The 20,380-nt window shown below is 45.4% G+C and overlaps 2 protein-coding genes across 5 annotated transcripts in view; both read right to left on the bottom strand.

Moving 5' to 3' along the window:
• Positions 1-137: 137 nt before the first annotated feature.
• Positions 138-14,361, bottom strand: KLHDC2 (kelch domain containing 2). 4 transcript variants are annotated; one of them, XM_074821186.1, is made up of 14 exons: positions 14,298-14,361; positions 12,806-12,973; positions 11,883-11,962; positions 10,718-10,835; positions 9,236-9,351; positions 6,862-6,943; positions 6,690-6,773; positions 4,702-4,782; positions 4,567-4,625; positions 4,129-4,238; positions 3,593-3,665; positions 2,531-2,618; positions 1,433-1,485; positions 138-1,104 (listed from the first exon to the last, which is right to left on the bottom strand). In XM_074821186.1, the coding sequence occupies exons 2-14, from the start codon at positions 12,959-12,961 to the stop codon at positions 981-983; spliced, it is 1,224 nt and encodes a 407-aa protein (XP_074677287.1). In that variant the 5' UTR covers positions 12,962-12,973; positions 14,298-14,361; the 3' UTR covers positions 138-980. The 4 variants fall into 4 exon arrangements, with proteins under 4 accessions (XP_074677287.1, XP_074677285.1, XP_074677286.1 ...); XM_074821184.1 differs by having other exon boundaries at positions 14,225-14,338; XM_074821185.1 differs by having other exon boundaries at positions 14,205-14,334.
• A 292-nt stretch (positions 14,362-14,653) lies between these two features.
• The window catches only part of KLHDC1 (kelch domain containing 1), a 31,080-nt gene continuing 25,353 nt past the window's right edge, over positions 14,654-20,380 (bottom strand). Inside the window, exons 11-13 of the mRNA XM_074821188.1 lie at positions 16,331-16,415; positions 15,940-15,992; positions 14,654-15,636 (exon numbers count right to left, since the gene is read on the bottom strand). Coding sequence (XP_074677289.1) covers positions 15,462-15,636; positions 15,940-15,992; positions 16,331-16,415 — 313 coding nt within the window. The 3' untranslated portion in view covers positions 14,654-15,461. The remainder of the gene's footprint in view (positions 15,637-15,939; positions 15,993-16,330; positions 16,416-20,380) is intronic.

A 20,380-nucleotide genomic window follows, 5' to 3' on the forward strand; every position in this document is an offset into this window, starting at 1 on the left:
GAAGAGCTGGGGCTTGAGGGTCACAATAACACCCGCCCCCCCCCCACCCCCCCCTGCCCAAGAGCCCCAAGCCCCCAGCTCAGCTCTGGCACTCCTCAAGCCCTACCTAAAGTTTACAAAAGAAACCGGTGCAGGAATTACAATCCAGGAGTTATTTTATTCTAGAAGTCAACATTTTTAATTTTTTTTTTTTTTCTTTGAGGACAGCTTAAACATCATTTCCCCCCTTCCCCAGAGCGGCACAGCCTTGTCCCCCATCACCTGCTGGGGCTGACCCATTCCACAGCCCGTCGCAGCGTCACCTCCATGTCCCGGGGGCTGCCGTGGCTGACAGCCAGCTCCACGCACTTTCCAGTTCCGCTCAGGGCAGAATATCTGCTCCCTCAAGGGTCACAATTGAAGCTCCACAACGTAAAAGAGTTCCAAAAAAAAAACCAAACCCCAAACTACAACCAAGCGGAGAGCAGCAGTGCTTAACACCTGAAGGTTTACAACAATGTACAATTTCCAAATCCCGTTTCTCTGCCCTTAAGCATTTGTGGCAAAACTTCAAGCAGTTTCCTAATGCTCTAGACTAATCCAGGACTGCTCAGCCTGCACAGCAATCGTCAGCCTAGACTAAAGCAACACTCCCCTAGGCACGGCCTAGGCACAACCCCTAAACTCCTTGAGCAGGGACTCCACCACCTGTGTTTCAACACATGTACACCCCCTCGTCTTGCTCAGGGCTGGCCCTCACACCTGCTTCAAGGTGGACAAACCCAGAACTAGTTTTAGCTTAAGCACAGCATACAGCTCCACTTGCATTAAATACATTTATTGCAAACATCTTTACACAAAAATAGGTTCTCTCTAGGCCATTCACATGCAACTTATAGGCAAGAAGCAACTACCTACCACGCTACAGATAAATTTAGACAAGTTTTAAGTTTGCCACGCTTGGTAAAATTATTACATCTTAGACCTGCGCATCCATGGGCTCAGGAGCCCGAGGTGTTGTTGCTTCCAAAGCGCTGGTTGACGCTGTGCAGCAAGTGCTTGGGGAGGCAATTCCAGGAACTGGCCAGCATTTCCTTAAAGCAGATGACTGCTTCCAGGCAGAGCCTTGGGGAGAGGGAAACAGCTGCCGTTAGCACCGAGGGCTGCAAGGTAAGCTCGGGCTTTACGGCTATTTAGTGAGGGCTTGTCCCTTGTCGGTGCGGAACGAAAGGAATCTTGCTCTATCCTCTCAGAACTGGCTGCTGTTCTTGCAGCATTCTTTAGAGGGAGAAATGTTTTCAAAGATTTCAGGAACATAAACGGGTCTGGCGCTAACCCTGCGCTGAAACGTTTTCAAATATTTCAGGGACACAAACCAAGTCTGGCGCTAACCCTGCATTACTTGTCTCAGATGGAGACGTGACAGTTTCATGGTGGAGTCTTGCTTCCTTACCTTACGAGAGACCTCGGTTGTAGAGAAAACACAAGTATTTCATTACTGTGAGCCTGGGAGGGAGAGAGAAGCGCTTTGGTTACGTGGATTCACCGTATCACGGCAGCAGCCAAACCAGGCAGAGTCCAAGTCTTCGGGGATCTGCACCGAGGGACTTTGGACACAGGGACTGTATCGGGCTCAGCACTCAGGGTTGTTCTGGGCTTTTTTTTTTTTTTTTTTTTTTTTAATGGTTATGCCTGCTCCTTAAGTGCACACAAAGCTCCCAGCCACTGGTGCATTACAGAACTGTTGTACCACTCCTGTTTGCCGCTTGCCCATTGCTGCTGGCCCTGGATGGTGCTGGCACCCTTGTTCCCAGTCTCCCTCCCCAGCCACGGGGTGTTTTTACAGACCCTGGGCCACCCCCCGGCCTGGCTGAAGAGCCCCTCTGCTCAAGCTCTGCTCCCCAGGCCTCCCGGTGATGAAATTACTTTGGGACGGGCTCCCTGAAAACACCCCCAGGAGAAGCACCGGGCAAAGCTGTACAAGCAGGTGGGAGATAAGAACAGGCTCCAAGAGAAACACATGTGTGTCTGCGTGTGTGTGTGTCTGCGTGTGTGTGTGTGTGTCTGCGTGTGTGTGTGTCTGCGTGTGGTGTGTGTCTGCGTGTGGTGTGTGTCTGCGTGTGGTGTGTGTCTGCGTCTGCGTGTGTGTCTGCGTCTGCGTGTGTGTCTGCGTCTGCGTGTGTGTCTGCGTCTGCGTGTGTGTCTGCGTCTGCGTGTGTGTCTGCGCGTGTGTGTCTGCGCGTGTGTGTGTCTGCGTGTGTGTGTGTCTGCGTGTGGTGTGTGTCTGCGTGTGTCTGCGTCTGCGTGTGTGTGTCTGCGTGTGTCTCTGTGTAAGTAATTAATTAATTCACAGTTTGTTTAAATAATGATTAATGACCTGGTTTCCACAAAAGCACCAAACATTTCCCCTTCAGGCTTTCTTTATGCACCTCTGTCAGTCCCCGTGCTGACTACAGGCATTTCACACTGGCTGGTGTGGTGAAACACCCCGGCTCCCGCAGGAAGGGCTGGGCCGGGCGGGGAGGGAAGGGAAAGCTCGAAATAAACTCACAGCTTTAGAATGGGCAAGTAGGTTGTTGGCGCAGCCCCCGAAGACGATCACCTCTCCCTCTTCACTTGCACAAGCCGTGTGCCACAACCTAGAAACAGAAGTCAGCACTGCATTAAACCCCCAGAATCACAAAATCACAGAATAAGCACCCAAACCACCCTGCCCAAGAACGCAGGTTTAGGATTTGTGTTTAAAGTTAACACACACGGGTTCACACAGCCACCAGTACGCTGCAGGTGTGACTGATTCAACCAGAGTTTTATGTTCAGAGAAAGAAAAGAGCTGAGCTGCTTGCACAGATTTTATTTTTACATCCCTCTCGAGTCGAAAGACTGAATGGAGTGGGATTTTTGTGTTCTCTCCCAAGACTTGGGGAAACAACTGCCTCACACATGTGTTCAGCACCGCCACGGCTCTGTCCTGCTGCTCTGAAGAGGGAAGTGCAGCAGCTCAGCCTTGTTACTGCGCCAGGAAAAAACACCCCTCCTCATCCCCAGGGCCAAAGGAAGCTGCTGTACCTCACTCTACCTTGCCCAGAACACTCCCCCAAACACAACAGCTCCCAGTAACTCGTGTGACACGAGTGTTTTCAATGCCATGTAGGTGCATCACGGCAGTTTGGATGCTTTCAAACTGCAGGTCATCATCTAATTTACTCAGCAGGAAGACAAAAATAATCCTGGACACGCACAGGATTAGCCCCCGGCAAGGATGCTCGGAAGAGCAACACCCGCCCGCGTCCTGTCTGCTGCCAGAGCCAGAACCCACAGGTTCCACTTCACTCTTGCTCCCGCAGTCCCAGCTCGGGGCCCTCCGCAGCCAAATCAGACCCAAAATCCCTGTTTCCTGCTGTTTCCTGAGCCCAGGGCTGTGTCCATCGCACGTTTTGTGAGCGCGTTTGATGCCCCAGCCCTTTGGGGGTAGGGGCTAGCACGGGAGTGTATCGTGAAGAAAAAGGAGTGCTGTAAAAAGAAACGTGTGTCCTCTCTTTTGACAGCCACCAGTAAATGCTTCCTCACTTTTTTTTTTTTTAATAACTTTCCAGGAAAGAGTCTGCCATACCTTGGTTTTTCGGAGTAGTTATGCTCAAACTGTATCCACTCGTTCTTGCTGATGCAATAAATCCAAGCGTCACCTGAAAACAAGCAAAAACCCCAAATACAAACAGTATTCCGTTAGTTCTTTCACATTTGCTGTAATAAACATGTGCTCCAGTGTAACACAGTCCTTTTTCGTGCTTAAATAAAGCATTTTAGGAAAAACCTTATGAAACATTGGGCCACCTGTTTGAAAACAGGTGTTTAATAGTGGTTTACAGGAGCGAAGTCAAAAGGGCAGGATGGAGAACTGTAAAGCTCTTACTAACAGCAATTTGCATTAGATGATGCATTTTTAAAGCAGCTTAATTTCTATAAATAATAGTGTCTCAACACACTCCGTGACTCCTGCTCCGTGGAATTAGCTCCATAAGGAGTTGGCTCACGAGTGCATGGAAGGAATTTAGCAAGAATTTAAGGTGACGAGGCAATAATTGAAGTTTCTGTGCACAACTGGTCAAGAACACAAAAGCAACACGAAATCCGTTTGGAGCGACTTACTCAATGGCTGCTTGTCAGTGGTGAATCCTCCGAAGAGAAAGAGGTGATCCGAGGAAATTGGTGTTAAGGAATGCCACGATCGGCCGACGGGACAAATGCCTTGCGTGATTCTGTAGTTCAATAAAAGCACCATAAATTATACACGCGCTACAAAAAGATACTGCTGCTCTTTTCTGCTCTGATTATTTTTTAGGTATTTGAAGGATGCAACTTCATTCTGCGCAGAGCTCGTGACCCAACAGCAAGTTTAATTTTTTTAGACACAGTAAAAGAATTTTAATCGTATTGATACTTAAAAAAACCTGACAGCAAGAGTCAGCAGCTGATCTGGAGGATCAGTTTTACCTGAGTTTATCTACCCGAGAATGATTAAAAGACACTAAAACTGGCATCTTCACATTGCTCTGGAAACAAAAGAACTCAAGTTTTAGTACCTACATTTCACTCCACTCCCACGTATCCAGATTCAGATAGTAAAGATCGTTCATTCTGGACTCCTACAATAAAGCAGACCAGGGTTGAAATACTCCGCTCGGGTTTCAGGAACACACCGTTAAACTGGGCTGGGCTTACTCTGTATCTGCCACCAAACACGTAGCCTCTGTTCCCAACGGTAGCGCAGGCGTGAGCTGCTCGTGGTGACGGCGTTTTACCCTAGAAAATGTGAAATAAGAAGGTAAGTTGATTCCATTAACAAAAGAAAGAAAATGCCGTTCGACCAGAAACCCGCAGCAGGCGAAGGGAAGAGGAGCTGGGCTGAAGCTGCCCCGCAGGCACGCGGAGCGGACACGGCGGGCAGCGGCCGGGCTCCTCTCGGGCCCCTCACCCGGGACAGCTCCTCTGGACACGGCTCTCAAGGCAAGCAAGGTCTCACACTTCCACAAATCAATCACCCGAGGAGATGAAAGGCTGAATTAAAGTCAGATTTAAGGCCAACAAGGAACAGAGAGTGAAAAAACATCCAGTAAGTCACTCTGTGTGTAGAAACCTCGCTTTTTTGAATGGATGATCAAAAAACTCATTAAAAACGGGAATTTTTTTTTTCCCTCTTTAAGTGTCAAGGTATAAATTTTGCTTTAGAAGGGAGTTCAGTCAGACACAGAAAACCTCAGATGGTAAATGAGACAATGACATAATAAATCATTAAACACTATTTTTCCTGAGTTACTTCTGAAATATTTGAGGTCTGTATGTAGTACGACAAAGCAAGTCTTTGGTAATCTGAATAACAAGTTACTTATCTCAAATTTCATTTCCTCCAATTCTGTGGCAGTATCACTCCATTTGCCTGTTCCTGAATACTTCTGGGCCACTTCACATGGTGTGTATTTGCAGTTACGGAGTGTTTCGTTTTGTTTTGGCCACAATTCAGCACTTAAGTGAAACATACTGAACGGTTACATTACAGCCAGGATGACAGGAAATCACACATTTTGTTTTCCTGAGCTCCCCACGAGCACAACACCACTGAGGCATGAGAGAAAGTCAACAGGAAAAAAGATGGAGAAGGACAGATCAGAATAAAAGGCAAGTTTCCCATTTTTGGAGAGAGGATGTAGGGAAACGAATGGTTTAAATTCAGTTTAAATGGCCTCAGGAGATGTTTGAGGGGATGTTTCCAAGGCTAGTTCTACCAGCAGTGTTTCAAATCCCTCTCTTTAAGTTGTAGCAACCACAAGAGCAAACACAAGCTAAGGACGCCTCACGGAGCCCGCGCACAGGAGAGGATTTAAGAGTCCCACTTTGCTGGCCAGAGAGCAAGGTGCAGGGAAGGACGCTGGAAGGGAAGAGAGCCCTGGTCACCCAGCCCTAAGCTTCAGCTCCTGGCCAGGTCCCCTCCCCTGGTCGGATCAGAGTGCCTGTCCCAGGAGGGAAGCCAGAGGAGCGGCCTGAGATCTGTCCCCATGGAGAAAACAAACATAGCAAGAACTGCTGACACACAACCAGCCCCCAAGAACTGCTGACACACAACCAGCCCCACACGGTCCGTTTGGGGAGTGCCCCATCTCATTTCCCACATCCTCTGGCCAGCCAGCACTAGGGATTTCAGAGAGCTCTTCCATCTTTTCTAACTCCTGGCATTTAGGACTGGCTTATATCCCAAAGAAGGCAGGATCACAGAGCACCTGACATGGTGGTTAAAGACTGGTGACATATAAACAAGACTGCAGGGTGGACCAGGAAAGCAAGAAATATATATTTGGGGTGAATTTCTGTCCTTCTGGCTTGCAAACAGTTAACCACATCTTCTAAAATAATGCCAGGGAGATCCAGACTAGACAGAACAGGTTGGGACGGGAGATGTAACAGGTTAGGACAGCTCCACGCTGCAAATGAACGGCCCAAAGCCACCGCTGCGGGGACAGGCTGCTACTAACCCCGCACAGCTACCCAGGGAGGCCATTTTCTCAGCACCCTCTTCTAACTCAACACAAAGTAGCAAAGCCAGGCCTTGCAGAGTCACGCTTATTTTCACAGGACGCTAGAAGAGATGTGGCACACAACACGCGCAGATCTTAAGAGCTGTAACTTCAAATAATTGACGTAAGGCTAATAATTACCGTAGTTATAGGCTGGCTCCAAGTGAAAGTTTCAGTGTCCAGAACATGCACGTGGTCGTTCCACCCTCTAGGAAGACCTGAATTCTTTAAAAATATTAAATAAGCAATGAGTTTTAATATGCACTAATTAAATATGAAAGTTTAAATAGAAATTACTTCTGGGTTTACTTACCCAGAAAGAGGTTTCATCAAATTCAAAAGTTCCCCGTTGTTTCCCTTCAGGAAAATAACCATAGCCTCCAAAAAATATTAGCCTGAAACAAAATCCAGATCAATTAGAAATGCAATCACAAATGTTGCTACAAATTAAAAGTTCTGTAACGGCTGCGCTCAAATGGAAGACAGGAAAACCAGGGGAGCTCCTTTGGCTTCCTTACTTCCAGTATGTCTACACTGCAGGTTTTCCAGGTGTGGGGCCCCGTTTCTTGCCCAATCGCCCCCACCACCCCCACGAAATCCCTCTGTGGCTGTTTCCCAGCCTCAGGCTTCCAAGATTTGCTCCACTTCCAAATACGTGAAGCTTCCAGGCCTTGCTGCCCGGTCGCTGCGCTGCAGCCGTCGCTGCCGGGGCTCCCACTCTGCAGCTACGGGGGTTTTATTCCTGCCGCTTCCCGACTCTGCCCTTTCCAAGCCCTCTGCCCGTTTTTCCTAAGCCCAAAACGTTCACAGACGCTCCTGTGGGAGGCAGAGGGAAAGCATTACCCCTCGGGCACTGCGGACACGTGTGCTTGGCGGGGCAGGAGCAGACCGAGGCACGCTGCCTGCAGTGAAGCTGCCTGGGAAGTTTTTCATTTTGGGGCAGGAAGACATTTTCCTTTGTTGCATTTTGTTTCAAAGCCTGAAGAAGTTACCTATGAGCAGTCTGGTTTTGCCATTCTTTTGGTTTTTAAAATGTAATTTACCTTTATGTTTGGGTTTCAGTACCTATTAGAAATTAACGGCATCGTTTTGCCACAAATTCCTATTGAATTATGAAGTAACAGAAAACAACCTACACCACCTAACTAAACACCCACAACTCCAGTCTTGCACAGATTTACATCTCAACTGATCCCATCAAGTATCAGTGTTCTCTCCACATCAAGACTCTGAAAACTAGCACCATGGGCAATTCTCCTGCCTTTCACGAGCCTCTGCAGCAAATCACATGGCAAATCCCGTTAACAGTGAGCTTCCTCTCCATGTAATGCACAAAGCAGCACTGTTTTACCCCAAAACCACCGTACATGGCTCAAACACAAGGGCTTACAGCATCCCCGCTCTCCTCTGCCTCAGTAGAGCCAGAGGTGACACAGGCAGGACCAGAGGATGCCTGTGCTGTCCAGGTATGGTTCTGTAGGAACAGCTGAAACCCCCACCCTGATGTGACACCACAGAACCCGTAACCCTGCCAGCTGTGACCAAAGGACTCGAGGCCCCTGACCATCCCCTCATCTTCCCCTCAGCCCTCCCCGGCCACATGCAGCCCAGCTGTCCTGAGAGCGCCTTGCTCAGCAGGGATCAGCCTTTCCAGCTTCTCCTTGCGAGGGGACAACTCTGGCCACGTCAGCCCTGACCTGTGCCAGAGCACTTTGGAGTCCTGTTCTCCAGAAGCCAGGAACCCTCCGAGGAACCAGCCCTGGGTAGATGCTCCGGGACGAGCACCGAAAGCCTCCCCTGAGGTAATTCACCCCCATCCCCAGCCTCCTGAGCAGCTGGGATGCAGCTGGGATACAGTGAGCTGGAGGAAGCAGGAAACTCCCTGCCCACAAGAGGCTCTTTCCTTGGTCAGTCCTCCCGTGCCAGGAGGATCTCACCGCACAGCACCGCACTACTGAATCAGGGAGGAGGGTACAAGGCAACAGCAATGTTTTGCACATCAGCTCATCTGGCTTCAACACCTTCTCCTTGTCCTCCTTCTCTTCTCCAAGGCTGGCAGCACCTAAAGGCCTTCTGGCATCTCTGGGACACTACCCCGACACATTAAATCAGCAGCAGTTCCTCCAGCACGTTCCTCATTTTGTGCAACCAGCACAAAACACACCAAATTAAACACGTGCACTGCCGCAATTTAAAAGATTAAAATGGCTTCCTGCTCTTCAACTATCACAGAAAGGCAAGCTGCCCCACAAGATGTGACCAAAAGATTGCTTTTTGCGTGACACCAGTGAATCCTTCACAGGATTATTCCGTGAAGAATAATTCCTGACATGGTTGCCGGGAGGAATGACGCTGACACAAGTAACCACCATGCAGTGGCTTTGGAAGATTTGCCTGTGACGAGGCTACATTTTGGATTGTGACTCACACAGATACTCTGCAGCTTACATATCCCCAAACCGGGAGTGAGGTTTTTCGTTTATCAACCGTTAAAGGATGGAACAGATTTAAAAGCCTGGCTGGGGAAGAAATCCAGGATCTTCCCGAAGCACAGGCGTGCAGCAGGTAAGAAGTCCTCCTGCAGCTCTTGTTCAAACAAAAAGACACAACAATGACAAGACTAAGAGTGATTAAAAGCAAACACACGCGCAAGGTTAGCTGTGCTGACTTCGTTGCTGGAGCCTTACTTGTTTTTGTAAACCCAAACGCCAAGTTTGTCCTTTGATGAAGGGGGTACCCCCTGACACTCTACTCTGACCCACTGCAGCACTTTGTCCGTGGATCTGGAATTTAACATGTAGAACTGTAGAAAATAAAAAGATTTTTTTTACCCACACAGTTAGCTTAAAGCTTAAGTCTGACTGATGTTAAAATATTAACTTTTAATTAGCATGTATCAGTATAGAAATAATTTTAAAAGTTCTTTTCCTAGCTGCACAGAGCACTGACAACGTTTGGAACAAAATATGGATCCAAAGATCCTTATCTTTTTGCAGACTCGAGCCCCAAACACTTTTTATAAAAAAAGTAACAGGACAATGGACATTGAGTTTTACCATCCAAAAGCTGCCATGGGATACAATGAAGGTGAGTACAAAGTAGCAATTGTCTTACAATAAAAAAAATCTGGTTAAAAAAAAAAAAAAAGTGTTTTTTTTACGGTATCATCCCGTCCCTGCGTGTTACATCATTCTACATGGAGAGAAATAGCTGATACACATATATAAACTAACTGAAAAGTAAGAATACCACGGCAGGAAGGAAGCAAGTCACATTTTATAAAAGTACTTTGTTTGAGACTATTTACAAGCATTGCATCAAGCTACTTTGAGTTTATATTTAAGAGAGAGGCCAAAACTATTTAATTTAAATCACACTTCCAGAACATCAGAAGGTATTACCAGAGACTCTGGAGAAGAATAACGTTTCAAACAACTACAGAGCAGTTATGAATCACCTCCTGATATTATTTGAGCGAACTCTGGAAATTCCCATCTTGGAAAAGAAGCAAACTCAAAAGCACCAAGGTGATACAATTTATAGGGTGAATTGCACAAGAGCAACTGCAACCTAAACAAATAACAGGTCGTAGTGTTTCTTCAGTGCTGTAAAGCTACCAGGGTGCAATCACCATGTGAAATGATGCAGAGCTGAACGCTGACCTGTTTTACAAACGTCACGTTATCTGACCTGTTGCAGAGGAATTAATACATTGAACTGAACTGGTAAAAGTCAGCCAGCTAATCACCTGCATGGAAAAAAAAATAATCCAAGCAGTAAGCACCGTATGTTGTTAGTCAAAACCTCTTAGGCAAGCACAAAAAGAATTAGTTCACATCTGGGGAAGCTGCTGACAGGATGAGAAAGCTGGTTATCTGCTTCCACGAACTAGAGTTGCAGCCAGTAGATGAAAATATTACGCTGCAGAAGCCATGGAGGACACAGTGACTGTTCAGCATCCTCCATTATTAACATTTAAGCTCTGAAACGAGATCCAACCTGTCCAGTCATTCAGAAGAAAATGTTCCCATGATTCGTTGTTATACCTTTCTTGTTTTGGATGGATTTTAATTAACTGAAAAGGCAACCTCTAGTTTATAAAAAGTGGGAACAAAAGCAAATGAGGAGAAATTTATTTATGAGGAAGGGTTTATCTTTGAATTACTAACCTTGTTGGTATTGCCACGTGCGTGATGTCCTCCGAAGAGGTACACCACTCTGTCTACACACACGGCACAACTTCCTGACATGGAAGGTGGAACATCTCCCTCTGTTTTACTCTTCTTCCTAGAAGCACAGGTTAAAATATTTTATCTGATAAAAATGAGCAAGAACGATTTTACCCGGCGTGGAATTTTATAACACCACCGGTACGTTTTTAATTGCAATCAGTCACTGTGGACCATTCAGTTATGAGTTCTTGAAGGTTTAACAATTTAAAACACTAACTTGGTATGGCGGAGAGGGGTGGGGAAAAAACAATTTAATTAATACATGTTTTGAGGGGGAGGAATCCTGTCTGCCCAGTTCAGGAGTTCGGTACGCCTTTCACATTCAAAATCCCCAGAAAGATCCCCAGGCAAAGAGGATGCACCTGTCTAAACTGAAGGTTTCTATTTTGCTACTGGATTTTTAATGTTTGTAAACATTATAACCACAAAGTTGAGCTTCCAGCCCACGGTGAAGGCTCTCCCGAGCCGCAGGGAACCGCTGCTGAAGCAGCGCTTTCTGCAGAGCGCCGAGGGGACTCGGCTTCGCAGCACCAGGCCCCCGCTAGCGACAGAACCGCGGCGCTGGATTCCCTTTTCTCCCACTATCAGGCACGCAGATTTCGCCCAGCTTCCAGGCTCCCCGTGATCTAAAATGACACAGTCGTTTCTCTGACTGCATCAAAATTTAAAACCAACTCTTTAAAAAGGACAATACATCAAAAACTCAATACGGGCTCCCTCACCAACATACCACCACAATCAAAAACGGTACAAATACAATTTTCAGGTGCTATATCCTATACCAGGCATCCCAAAACACTTCGCACTGTTGATCACTCACTCCTGGACGGGCTGATCTGTCCAAGCTGCCTCTCTTACTTCACCCTGTGAAAACTTATTTGTTGTTTTCACAGAAAAAAAAACATATTTGTTGTTTTCACAGAAAAAAAAATAATTTGGAAATATTTTACACATTTATGCAGCAGCTTGATAGGTGGGAACAAAGAGATCAGGGATTTCTCTCTCTGTTCAGAGACCCTCAGCACACTTTCTATACCAATTTAAGATTTTATCTTCCCCCCACCCCAAGCCAACCAACAATTAAGTTAATTATTTACTGTACCATCTTCCAGTTTCCATGTTGTAGATCCATATTTCATCTCTAGGCAGATAGAAGTCATAAAATCCCCTAACTTGGGCATTCTGCAGAACAGGTCAGAAAAGAAAAAAGCAACATTAGAAAGATGTTTGATGTGTTGAATTACAGACTCATGTGAATGTTTACACCCCCTCAGAGATCTAATCACAACAGAAAGCAGCAGGAGCGGTGCCTGCCACACTCCTTTACCTCTCACCTGCACAGCAGCCCTCAGAGAGCAGGTATTTGCCTTTTTTAGCTTTCGCTGGGGACCAGACAAGCTCCCAGCAGAGCCAGACTGGGGTAAGTGGAAGTTAAACCTCCTTTTCATAGCCTAAGCAGGATAACTAGGGTGCATAAATGAGCCAAAATTTCCTTTTTAATTCCCCTGCTCCCTACATGACACCACCAGAGCGATACACCAAAGCTTTGTCTTGAGCTACCGATTTATTTACCGAGTTCATTGACAATTCATCTTCATGAATGTTGTCAAAATGTAAAATGACTTGGTTCTGCTGGCAGTACACGCACACCCCAGGGTGATAAATAACCAACCCGTGATCGTTAATTAACATGCAACGTGCAGTTGCACTGATAACGCTGTAAATAAAAGCACCGTTTCGCACGGTGTGCACGTCAAATTGGACAGTCTTTCCTTCTCTTCCAACAGACACGGGAGTTGACAGAGGCAAACGCCACCCCGCATCCCACAAAAGTTATTTGTTTGCCAAGATCTGCATTTAACACGGTTTATTTCAATATTTCGAAACTCTTAAATGTCATATCTGTTAACTGGAGCTTTTCTTTTCTGGGGGAGGGATAATTTTAGAGTCACTCCCAAACTAATGGGACGTAATTACCAGCACCATGGGTGGCAGAAGGGTTACCTAACGAGGAGAGCAGCGTACCTTATAGCCTCCCCAGACATACATGCAGCGTCCGTCGGTGACTGCCACGTGCCCGCTGCGCTCCGCGGGGCTGTCATTCTCCAGCTGCTCAAAGCTGTCCTCAGCTGGAGCCGGGAGCTCCTCATCTGCCTGCAGGTCTTCGTTATCATCGGCCATCTCGATACGGAGCTACGTGCACAGAATAACACACAGCATGGAGCTTTGAAAGCCATCAGGGGAAACCACCAGAGGTTAAAAAAAAAAAAAAAAAGAGAAACTACACACTGTTGTTTCTTTCACAGCGATGTTTCAGGGGAAAGACAACAGCTACGCGCGCTCAGCCTATGGCTCCTGAGCACGGTGCAGCTTAGGGGTAGGAGCAGCCACCCTGCAGGGCTTTGGTACACGCTGACACTGGTAATTCAAAGCCCCAACTGTGGGAGGAATTAAGCCAGGAGGAGACGCTGAAATCAGCCCTGCCAGGTCATCCTAGAAGCTGCCTGCACGCTCTGCCTCAGCCTGTAACGGAGCAAGGGGGACCCCCGAAAAGCCAAAGTCACCCTCCGCTTACGAGCCACTCCCAAGTCCCCGTCCGCTCTCAAGTTTTCCTACAGCTCGGGAGTTGAAACCGTCCCCACACAAAGATTTTCAGACACGAATCGAAAGGTCAGGGAAGCTGGGCAGTCCAAGTGATGGCTCTGTGCAACCAGGCAAAGCGAGAGAAGCAAAAAGGACCTCAGTGAGACTATCAAACCCTGCACTCACACAAAATCCTCGACACCTACGCCACTCCTGACAGATTTTCGTTTAATTTGAACCGCTTCAGTGATGGAAGCACTACACCCCCTTTGGTAGTTTATTTTTGAGCTTTAATGACGCTTCAAATTAGAAAGCCTTACCCACACCTCAACAAAATCTGTCTGCTTCAAGTTAACCAGATTTTTACTGACCTCTCCCCCACGATCAGCAGTCTTTTAACAATCTAAGACCCTGGACAACTTTAATTATTTTTAACAACCTAACACCCTGGACAACTTTAATTATTTTTGACAACTTAAGACCCTGGACAACTTTAATTTTTTTTTTTTTTTTAAACACCCTGGACAACTTCTGTCCCCCTTCAGCAATTCTCCAGCTCCGTACTGAAACACTTCTCACAAGTCTCTGCAATTCCCAAGCCCTCCGCACCCCTCACGACACCCCGACTGGCCAGTCCCGTCCCGTCCCCCCCTCAACGCCGAGGCAGTCCGGATCAGTGTGACCTGGCGGGACATACCCGACAGAGCAATGCTGAGCGATGCGCCATGGCCCGACCCTCCCCGCGCCGCGCAGCCCCCTCACAGCTCCGGCCTCAGCGCCATCCCCCCCCCCCCCCCCCGCCTCGCGCCCCTCAGAGCCGCTCTCCACAGCCCCCCCTCACCCCCGGGGCCTGGGTCCTACCGCGGCGGGGGGGGTGTCTGTGGGGCGGACGGCGCTGCCGCCCCTTCCTCCCTCCTCCTCCTCCTCCTCTCACCTCAGCGGCCGCGCAGCGTCAACATCCGCCGCGGGCCGCCGCTTCCGGCAGCGCGCGCATGCGCCGTCCCGCCCCGCCGCCGAGCTCCCGCCCCACAGAGGAAAACCCGGCCTGGAGGGGGGGTGGTTCTTTGTCCAGAAAAAAAAACCCTGTTAAGCGGGAGAGGTGGTGGCATCTCTCCGCTAAAAAAAAGCCACTAATCTATATTAATATTAATACTAAATACTTAACCATTCTAAAGTTACGGCTCTGCTACAATACCCAGTCACAAAGCTTGCCTTTATGGTACCAACTTCGCTCCAAAAACTTCTCTCCCATTTTAAAAATGTCAAAACATTAGCCAAAAGGGGTCTTGCTTCAACTCTCTATAAAATTTTAATGACTGTGCTCCTGTTAACTAAATATTGGAAACAGAAAAATAGCGAGTACTACATAGGCTCTTTTTAAACAATAAATAAGCAATTTTTTTTAAACAAGAATTAAATATAAACTTTACACATCCAAAATACAATATACAACCTATTTCAAAAAGGACTCATTGATTACAGAAACATAGTAAAACCATATCATGAACTGCATGTAAGCTTTCCTATAGAAGCCGCTCGTTGCAGCTTTGTTCTCCAAGTTCCAGGGGCAGCTTTACTGATTTTTATTGATTTTTCTACTCGGGTGAGAGCTCTGGCTCCATCATTTGACTAGATGAGGGATTCAAACAATAAGATTCAGTGGTGTTAGCGAACTAGTTACCTTTTTAAGACTGAACAAGTGTGAATCTTCCAAAGATACTGTGTTGAACTCATTTTATCTTTTCAGAAAGGCTGATGTAGTAAGGCTGTAGTAAGATTTTAGGCTTAAGCCGTATTTTATCCAAGTGGAAACATTTTCTAACATCTGTCACCTTCAAAAAGAACAAGTTGTATGGACTGTCTCGTTAAGACTACAACAGCAGAAGTTAACAATATATACAAATGAAGTTTTATCAGTTTCCTATAATGCAGCAAACAAAAAGAGACTTCCATAAAAAGGATTTCTTTGTTCTCAAACTTCACTTAGAAACTCAGCTTAACATACAGTTGTTCTGTAGCATTAGTAAAGTTCACTAACAAAAGACTTTGCTGTACACCCTAAATAAACCAAAGTGTTCAACAGTTTTGTTGCCATTGTTCATGTGGTATTTAGTTGACTTTGTCTTTCAGTTTCAGCTTTTTTCTCTTGCCGGTGGCTAACTGCAGCCCAAAAGGTTATCTTTTTCAGCACTTGCTGCAAAAGCTTCGATGGCAAGCATGGTATTTGATTCTTTAAGAGAGTTGCGTTTTTACCAATGCAATCAAGACACAACCTGAAAAAGGAAAAAAGAAAAAAAAGAAAGATTTAAGCAAACAGTCTATAACCAAAGAAGTGACATCGAATAAAAGCTCGCGATGTTCATTACATACATTGTGCTTGCATGTGCAGCAGAGAGTACTAAACACCTCCAGTGTTTAACTGCTGTGGATTGCCGTAAGTTGCATGTTTCAAATATTTACTGAGGAGGTAATTTTATATTTTACCAGCCTACGTAGGCGTCCGTGGTTAAAACCCGCGTGTAAAAGCAGAGTGCCATAACGATTTACACTAGACTGTGCCAACAACCTCAACTCACCTGAGGAGTGAATAAGGTTGAGTCTGAAATATCAACAAGTCACTGCAGTGACCCTGATCGACAGAAAAAAAAAAACACATTAAAATGACAAACAGCCTATCTCAGAAATATTGCTATTTTCTAGATTAACATTTATTACCACATGCATAATTTAAAACTGAAATACCTAAAATAATTATTTATAAAGAATCTGAATAACAAATTCCTTTTAATAAGCCTAACAAGGGCAGGAAAAACCCCTCCTAAATTACTTTCCAAGAACACCTAAGGTCACATCTCGACCCACCATATGATATGAATGAACCCAATAATATCACCAACTGTATTAACTTTATTTTACATCAATTTTTAATTATCATAGTGATAGGGTTTCATTATTCAGTTTACTGACTATGTCCATGAAATGCAAGTCATCTTTGCTTCCACCAAACACCATCACTTCTCCTTCTTTTCCAAGGCAGGCTGTATGCCACAATCTAGAAACAAAATTATAAATAGAATTAGTGACCAAGTAGCAACAAGCAACAGTCATGTGTTATCAGCAAAACAAATCTAAACCCAAAGTGTTTTAAGGGTTTCAGAGAAGCAGTAAGTTTACTTCTGTATTAACAACTTCTCCTCAGAGACTCTCCTCCATTCTTCATACTCAAGTTTTTTGTCAAAAGACTCTTTTGCTATAAGAAGTTCCTTTTAAACAAAATGGAAAGGGCACTTTTCCAATCCTGTGATTCCACTACATATGCACTCACAGCCTTGAAGTCTTACTGGCCTCACTACTTACCGAGAAGAAGTATTTTATTTTATTTTACAAGTCGCTCTGTGAGCTGCAGAAACTATAAAGCCTGTTCTTTATCAACCTGTGTCTCGAGGCAGAGCTTCTGTTCTTACAGAAGAACGGAGAATAAGCGCCGAGCGCTCACCGGCGCCAACCAATTACGAGAGTCTCTCTTTTCTGTTTGGCCACTTTATTGCACAGAGTATGTTGGGACTTTGTATCTCTGGCACTGGTGAGGCCGCACCTCGATTCCTGGGTTCAGTTTTGGGCCTCTCACTACAAAAAGGACACTGAATGACTCGAGCGTGTCCAGAGAAGGGCAACGAAGCTGGTGCAGGGTCTGGAGCACAGGTCTGATGGGGAGCGGCTGAGGGAACTGGGGGGGTTTAGTCTGAAGAAGAGGAGGCTGAGGGGAGACCTCATGGCCCTCTACAACTCCCTGAAAGGAGGGTGCAGAGAGGGGGGATGAGTCTCTTGAGCCAAGGAACAAGCGCCAGGACAAGAGGGAATGGCCTCAAGCTGCGCCAGGGCAGGGTCAGACTGGCTCTTAGGAAGTATTTCTTTGCAGAAGGGGTTGTTGGGCGTTGGAATGGGCTGCCCAGGGCAGGGGGGGAGTCCCCATCCCTGGAGGGGTTGAAGAGTCGGGTTGACCCAGCGCTGAGGGATCTGGTGGAGTTGGGATTTGTCAGTGCTAGGTTAACAGTTGGACTAGATGATCTTTAAGGTCCTTTCCAACCGAGATGATTCTGTGATTCTGTGAACTTCCTACTTCTTTGTCAAATATTATGGAAATGGGTCAATTGATTCAAAATGTACACGGGCAGCAGAGGCAGCCAAACGTGCACAGAGCCCTGTGATGTAACCCTTACTTCTTAGGAAACCAAGACAAAGACATTATTTCAAAAGTCTTCAGAGGTAAAAAATACCACCTTAAAATACGATATTACTCATTTAACAATAGAAAAGGAGAGAGCAACGTGACTATCCATCTCATGATTGATCGTTTTGCCAAATGATTACATTTCATACAGAACAATGTATTTTTGTCATTATTTGACTCTTCTGTACTCCAGTTATGTAAGTACAGTTATATATACTTTGTCTCATTTATCACTACTTCAACAAAATGTTACACTGGAAAATTTTTAGAAAACAAAATAACTATACAAAACAAGCTTTCACCAAGAACAGCTTTCTTTTCTTTTTTTTTTTCCCCTTTTAATTTTTCCACTATTTCTGTAATTAATAAATTTTAATGGCTTTAAGGCTGTGGGGTTTTCAGTACTGACTCTTATCCCTGAACACTAGGATGAGAGCTTCAGAATACAAGTTATCCTGTTTCCGTTTTACACTTCCCCCCAAGATTCCTGGGGATCATTTTCTGTGTGTCAATTATATCACACCCACAAGTAAATTTTGTGCATATAAAAGCACATGGTATATAAAAAAACCCAAACCAAACCAAAACCTGAGTTGTAAAATCTTGCTTGAACAAAGATTCTGCAACTCCAGCAGCTGCACGTTGCTAGATTTACTTTTTATCAAAATCTAATTTCTCTACTGGTGTGTCATCACTGAAGTAAGTATCACAAGATGATTATCCCCACAGAGCTCTGGCCCTTTGTCCACTTAACAAAATAGTATGTACCACTAGAACTTTCATGCAGAAGTCAACGTTCTCACTTTCTTACTCCATTCATATCAGTAATTATTCACCATTCTCCTTAGGCTAAACTGTATCCCACCTTTTCTCTTCCTCATACCTGTAGATAGATCTGTCTCTGCCTTATCTGCATTAGGAAAACTCTGGCCTGGACTTCATCATCGAAGAACACTGGGAAGCCTTTCCTGCCTTGACTTTGTTGGCATCCTAGCTCGCAACCTGATGCTTTTTCTACAGACTGAGTTTATGTCCTCTCACAGCTGCTCTAACTTATCACCTAAACATTCTAATAAAGCATGTTATTTAAATTATTCTAACTAGAATAACAGAATTACATTGTAATGAAAACACTGGGCATCTATACGTTAAATAGACAATTTGTTCTGTATTTTAACCTGGCATGAAAATGTTAGCTGAAGTACAACTGATGGACAGAAGGAAGAAAAATATTTTCTACCCATACAGAATCACAGCTCTGTAACCTGGAAGACAATTTTTTAGAAATTATGAAAAATGAAGGCTGAAGGAAATCATTCTTCACAGAATTTAAGGAGGGAATCAATTTGGCAGAAGCATCAGGAAAATACACAAACGCATGTGTGATATACCATGGATTATTATAAAATAACAGAAATATATAAAAGAAGTATACATATATATTATTGCCAGTGCATTTTAAGTCCTGCTGTAAAGTCAAAGGAGCAACAGGACTGACTTAAACCTTTTTCAGCTGCAGAGATCCTGCAGTAATCCTGTCTAAGAACAGGGGTACAATTATGGTACAAGTACTTCACATTCAGACTAGTTCAATATATAGACAGGCTTTTGGTATGGCTCCTTTTATCCATGTTTCCAGGAGTTACGGAAAAAAACTACTGAAGTATCTTTTTTCTTTAAAATAAAAAGGGGGTGGGGGGGGCAAGGTCCTTTATTTCAGTGAAGAATTAGGTCAATGAAAGGCAACTGCCCTCAGCCTACAAACTGCATACTGAAATCTTCAGATGGTGGAGAACTGTAGGACATGTTTGGACTGGAGGGAGCTCCGAGCCTCTTGTCAGCACGTGACCCAGAGGCTCTGGGCTGCATGTGCAGTGCAGTGCCCAGCAAATTTGGCAATGTCAACCCTCTTTGGCACTTCCGCTGAGGCACGGAAGGTGGTTCAACAGCCTCTCTGCCAGCGCAGCCCAGTGACAGTTGCGCTTTGTAGTCTGGGATCCCCCCAGGATGGGATCTGCCCTTGAATTGCCTGAAACCCACCTGGGGCTCAAGAGTCACAGGTTCCTGATATCCAGCCCTACCACCACCTGAGGCACTGATGTTAGTCCAGCTTAACTGCAGAGTAAAGGCTGAGCTGCAGCTCCTGAGGCTGCTGCATGTAGAAAAAGCACATTCTGCCCCTTCCTGATCCTTTTTCATGATGCACCAGTAAAAATAATTACAGAAGGCAAAGCAGTCCACTTCAGCAGTTAACTTTTATGAGACCATCCATGTAAAGAACTGAACACAAAGACAGGTATGATCCTTGACTGCTAATGATGTGCTTTGTTACTTAAGGCAGTGCCAGTCCCTTCGTGTATCCCGTTCAGTGATGGTAAAAAGACAGAAAATATTCTATGAAGCTAAGGTGTAAGTTTATTTGGGCTTGAAAGAGTTTGAAATACAAGAAAGCAGAAAATTTGGTCTAACAGTGCTGTTATATTTAAAAGACACTGTAGAATGGGATAAAACAGGAAGAAAATTAACTGAGGTAAAGATATTTCAGTAACAGAAAACAGAACATAAGGCAGGAAGCATGCAAATGCCAGACTAGAATTGGACACTATGCTAAAAGAATGATACAAAATTCTGCTGAGAGTACCTGGGTGAACGCGTAGAAGGAATTCTACAGCAAATCAATTCAATAGTATTTACATTATAAATACAGAGCATACTTCAATTACTGTGTTAAAAAAAAGTCTGTGCTCTGATACAGCAAGCACCTGTTTTCAGGGGCAGCTGCCAGT

The sequence above is a fragment of the Strix aluco genome, chromosome 4 (assembly GCF_031877795.1).
Source record: "Strix aluco isolate bStrAlu1 chromosome 4, bStrAlu1.hap1, whole genome shotgun sequence".
In the NCBI taxonomy this organism is placed as follows: Eukaryota; Metazoa; Chordata; class Aves; order Strigiformes; family Strigidae; genus Strix; species Strix aluco.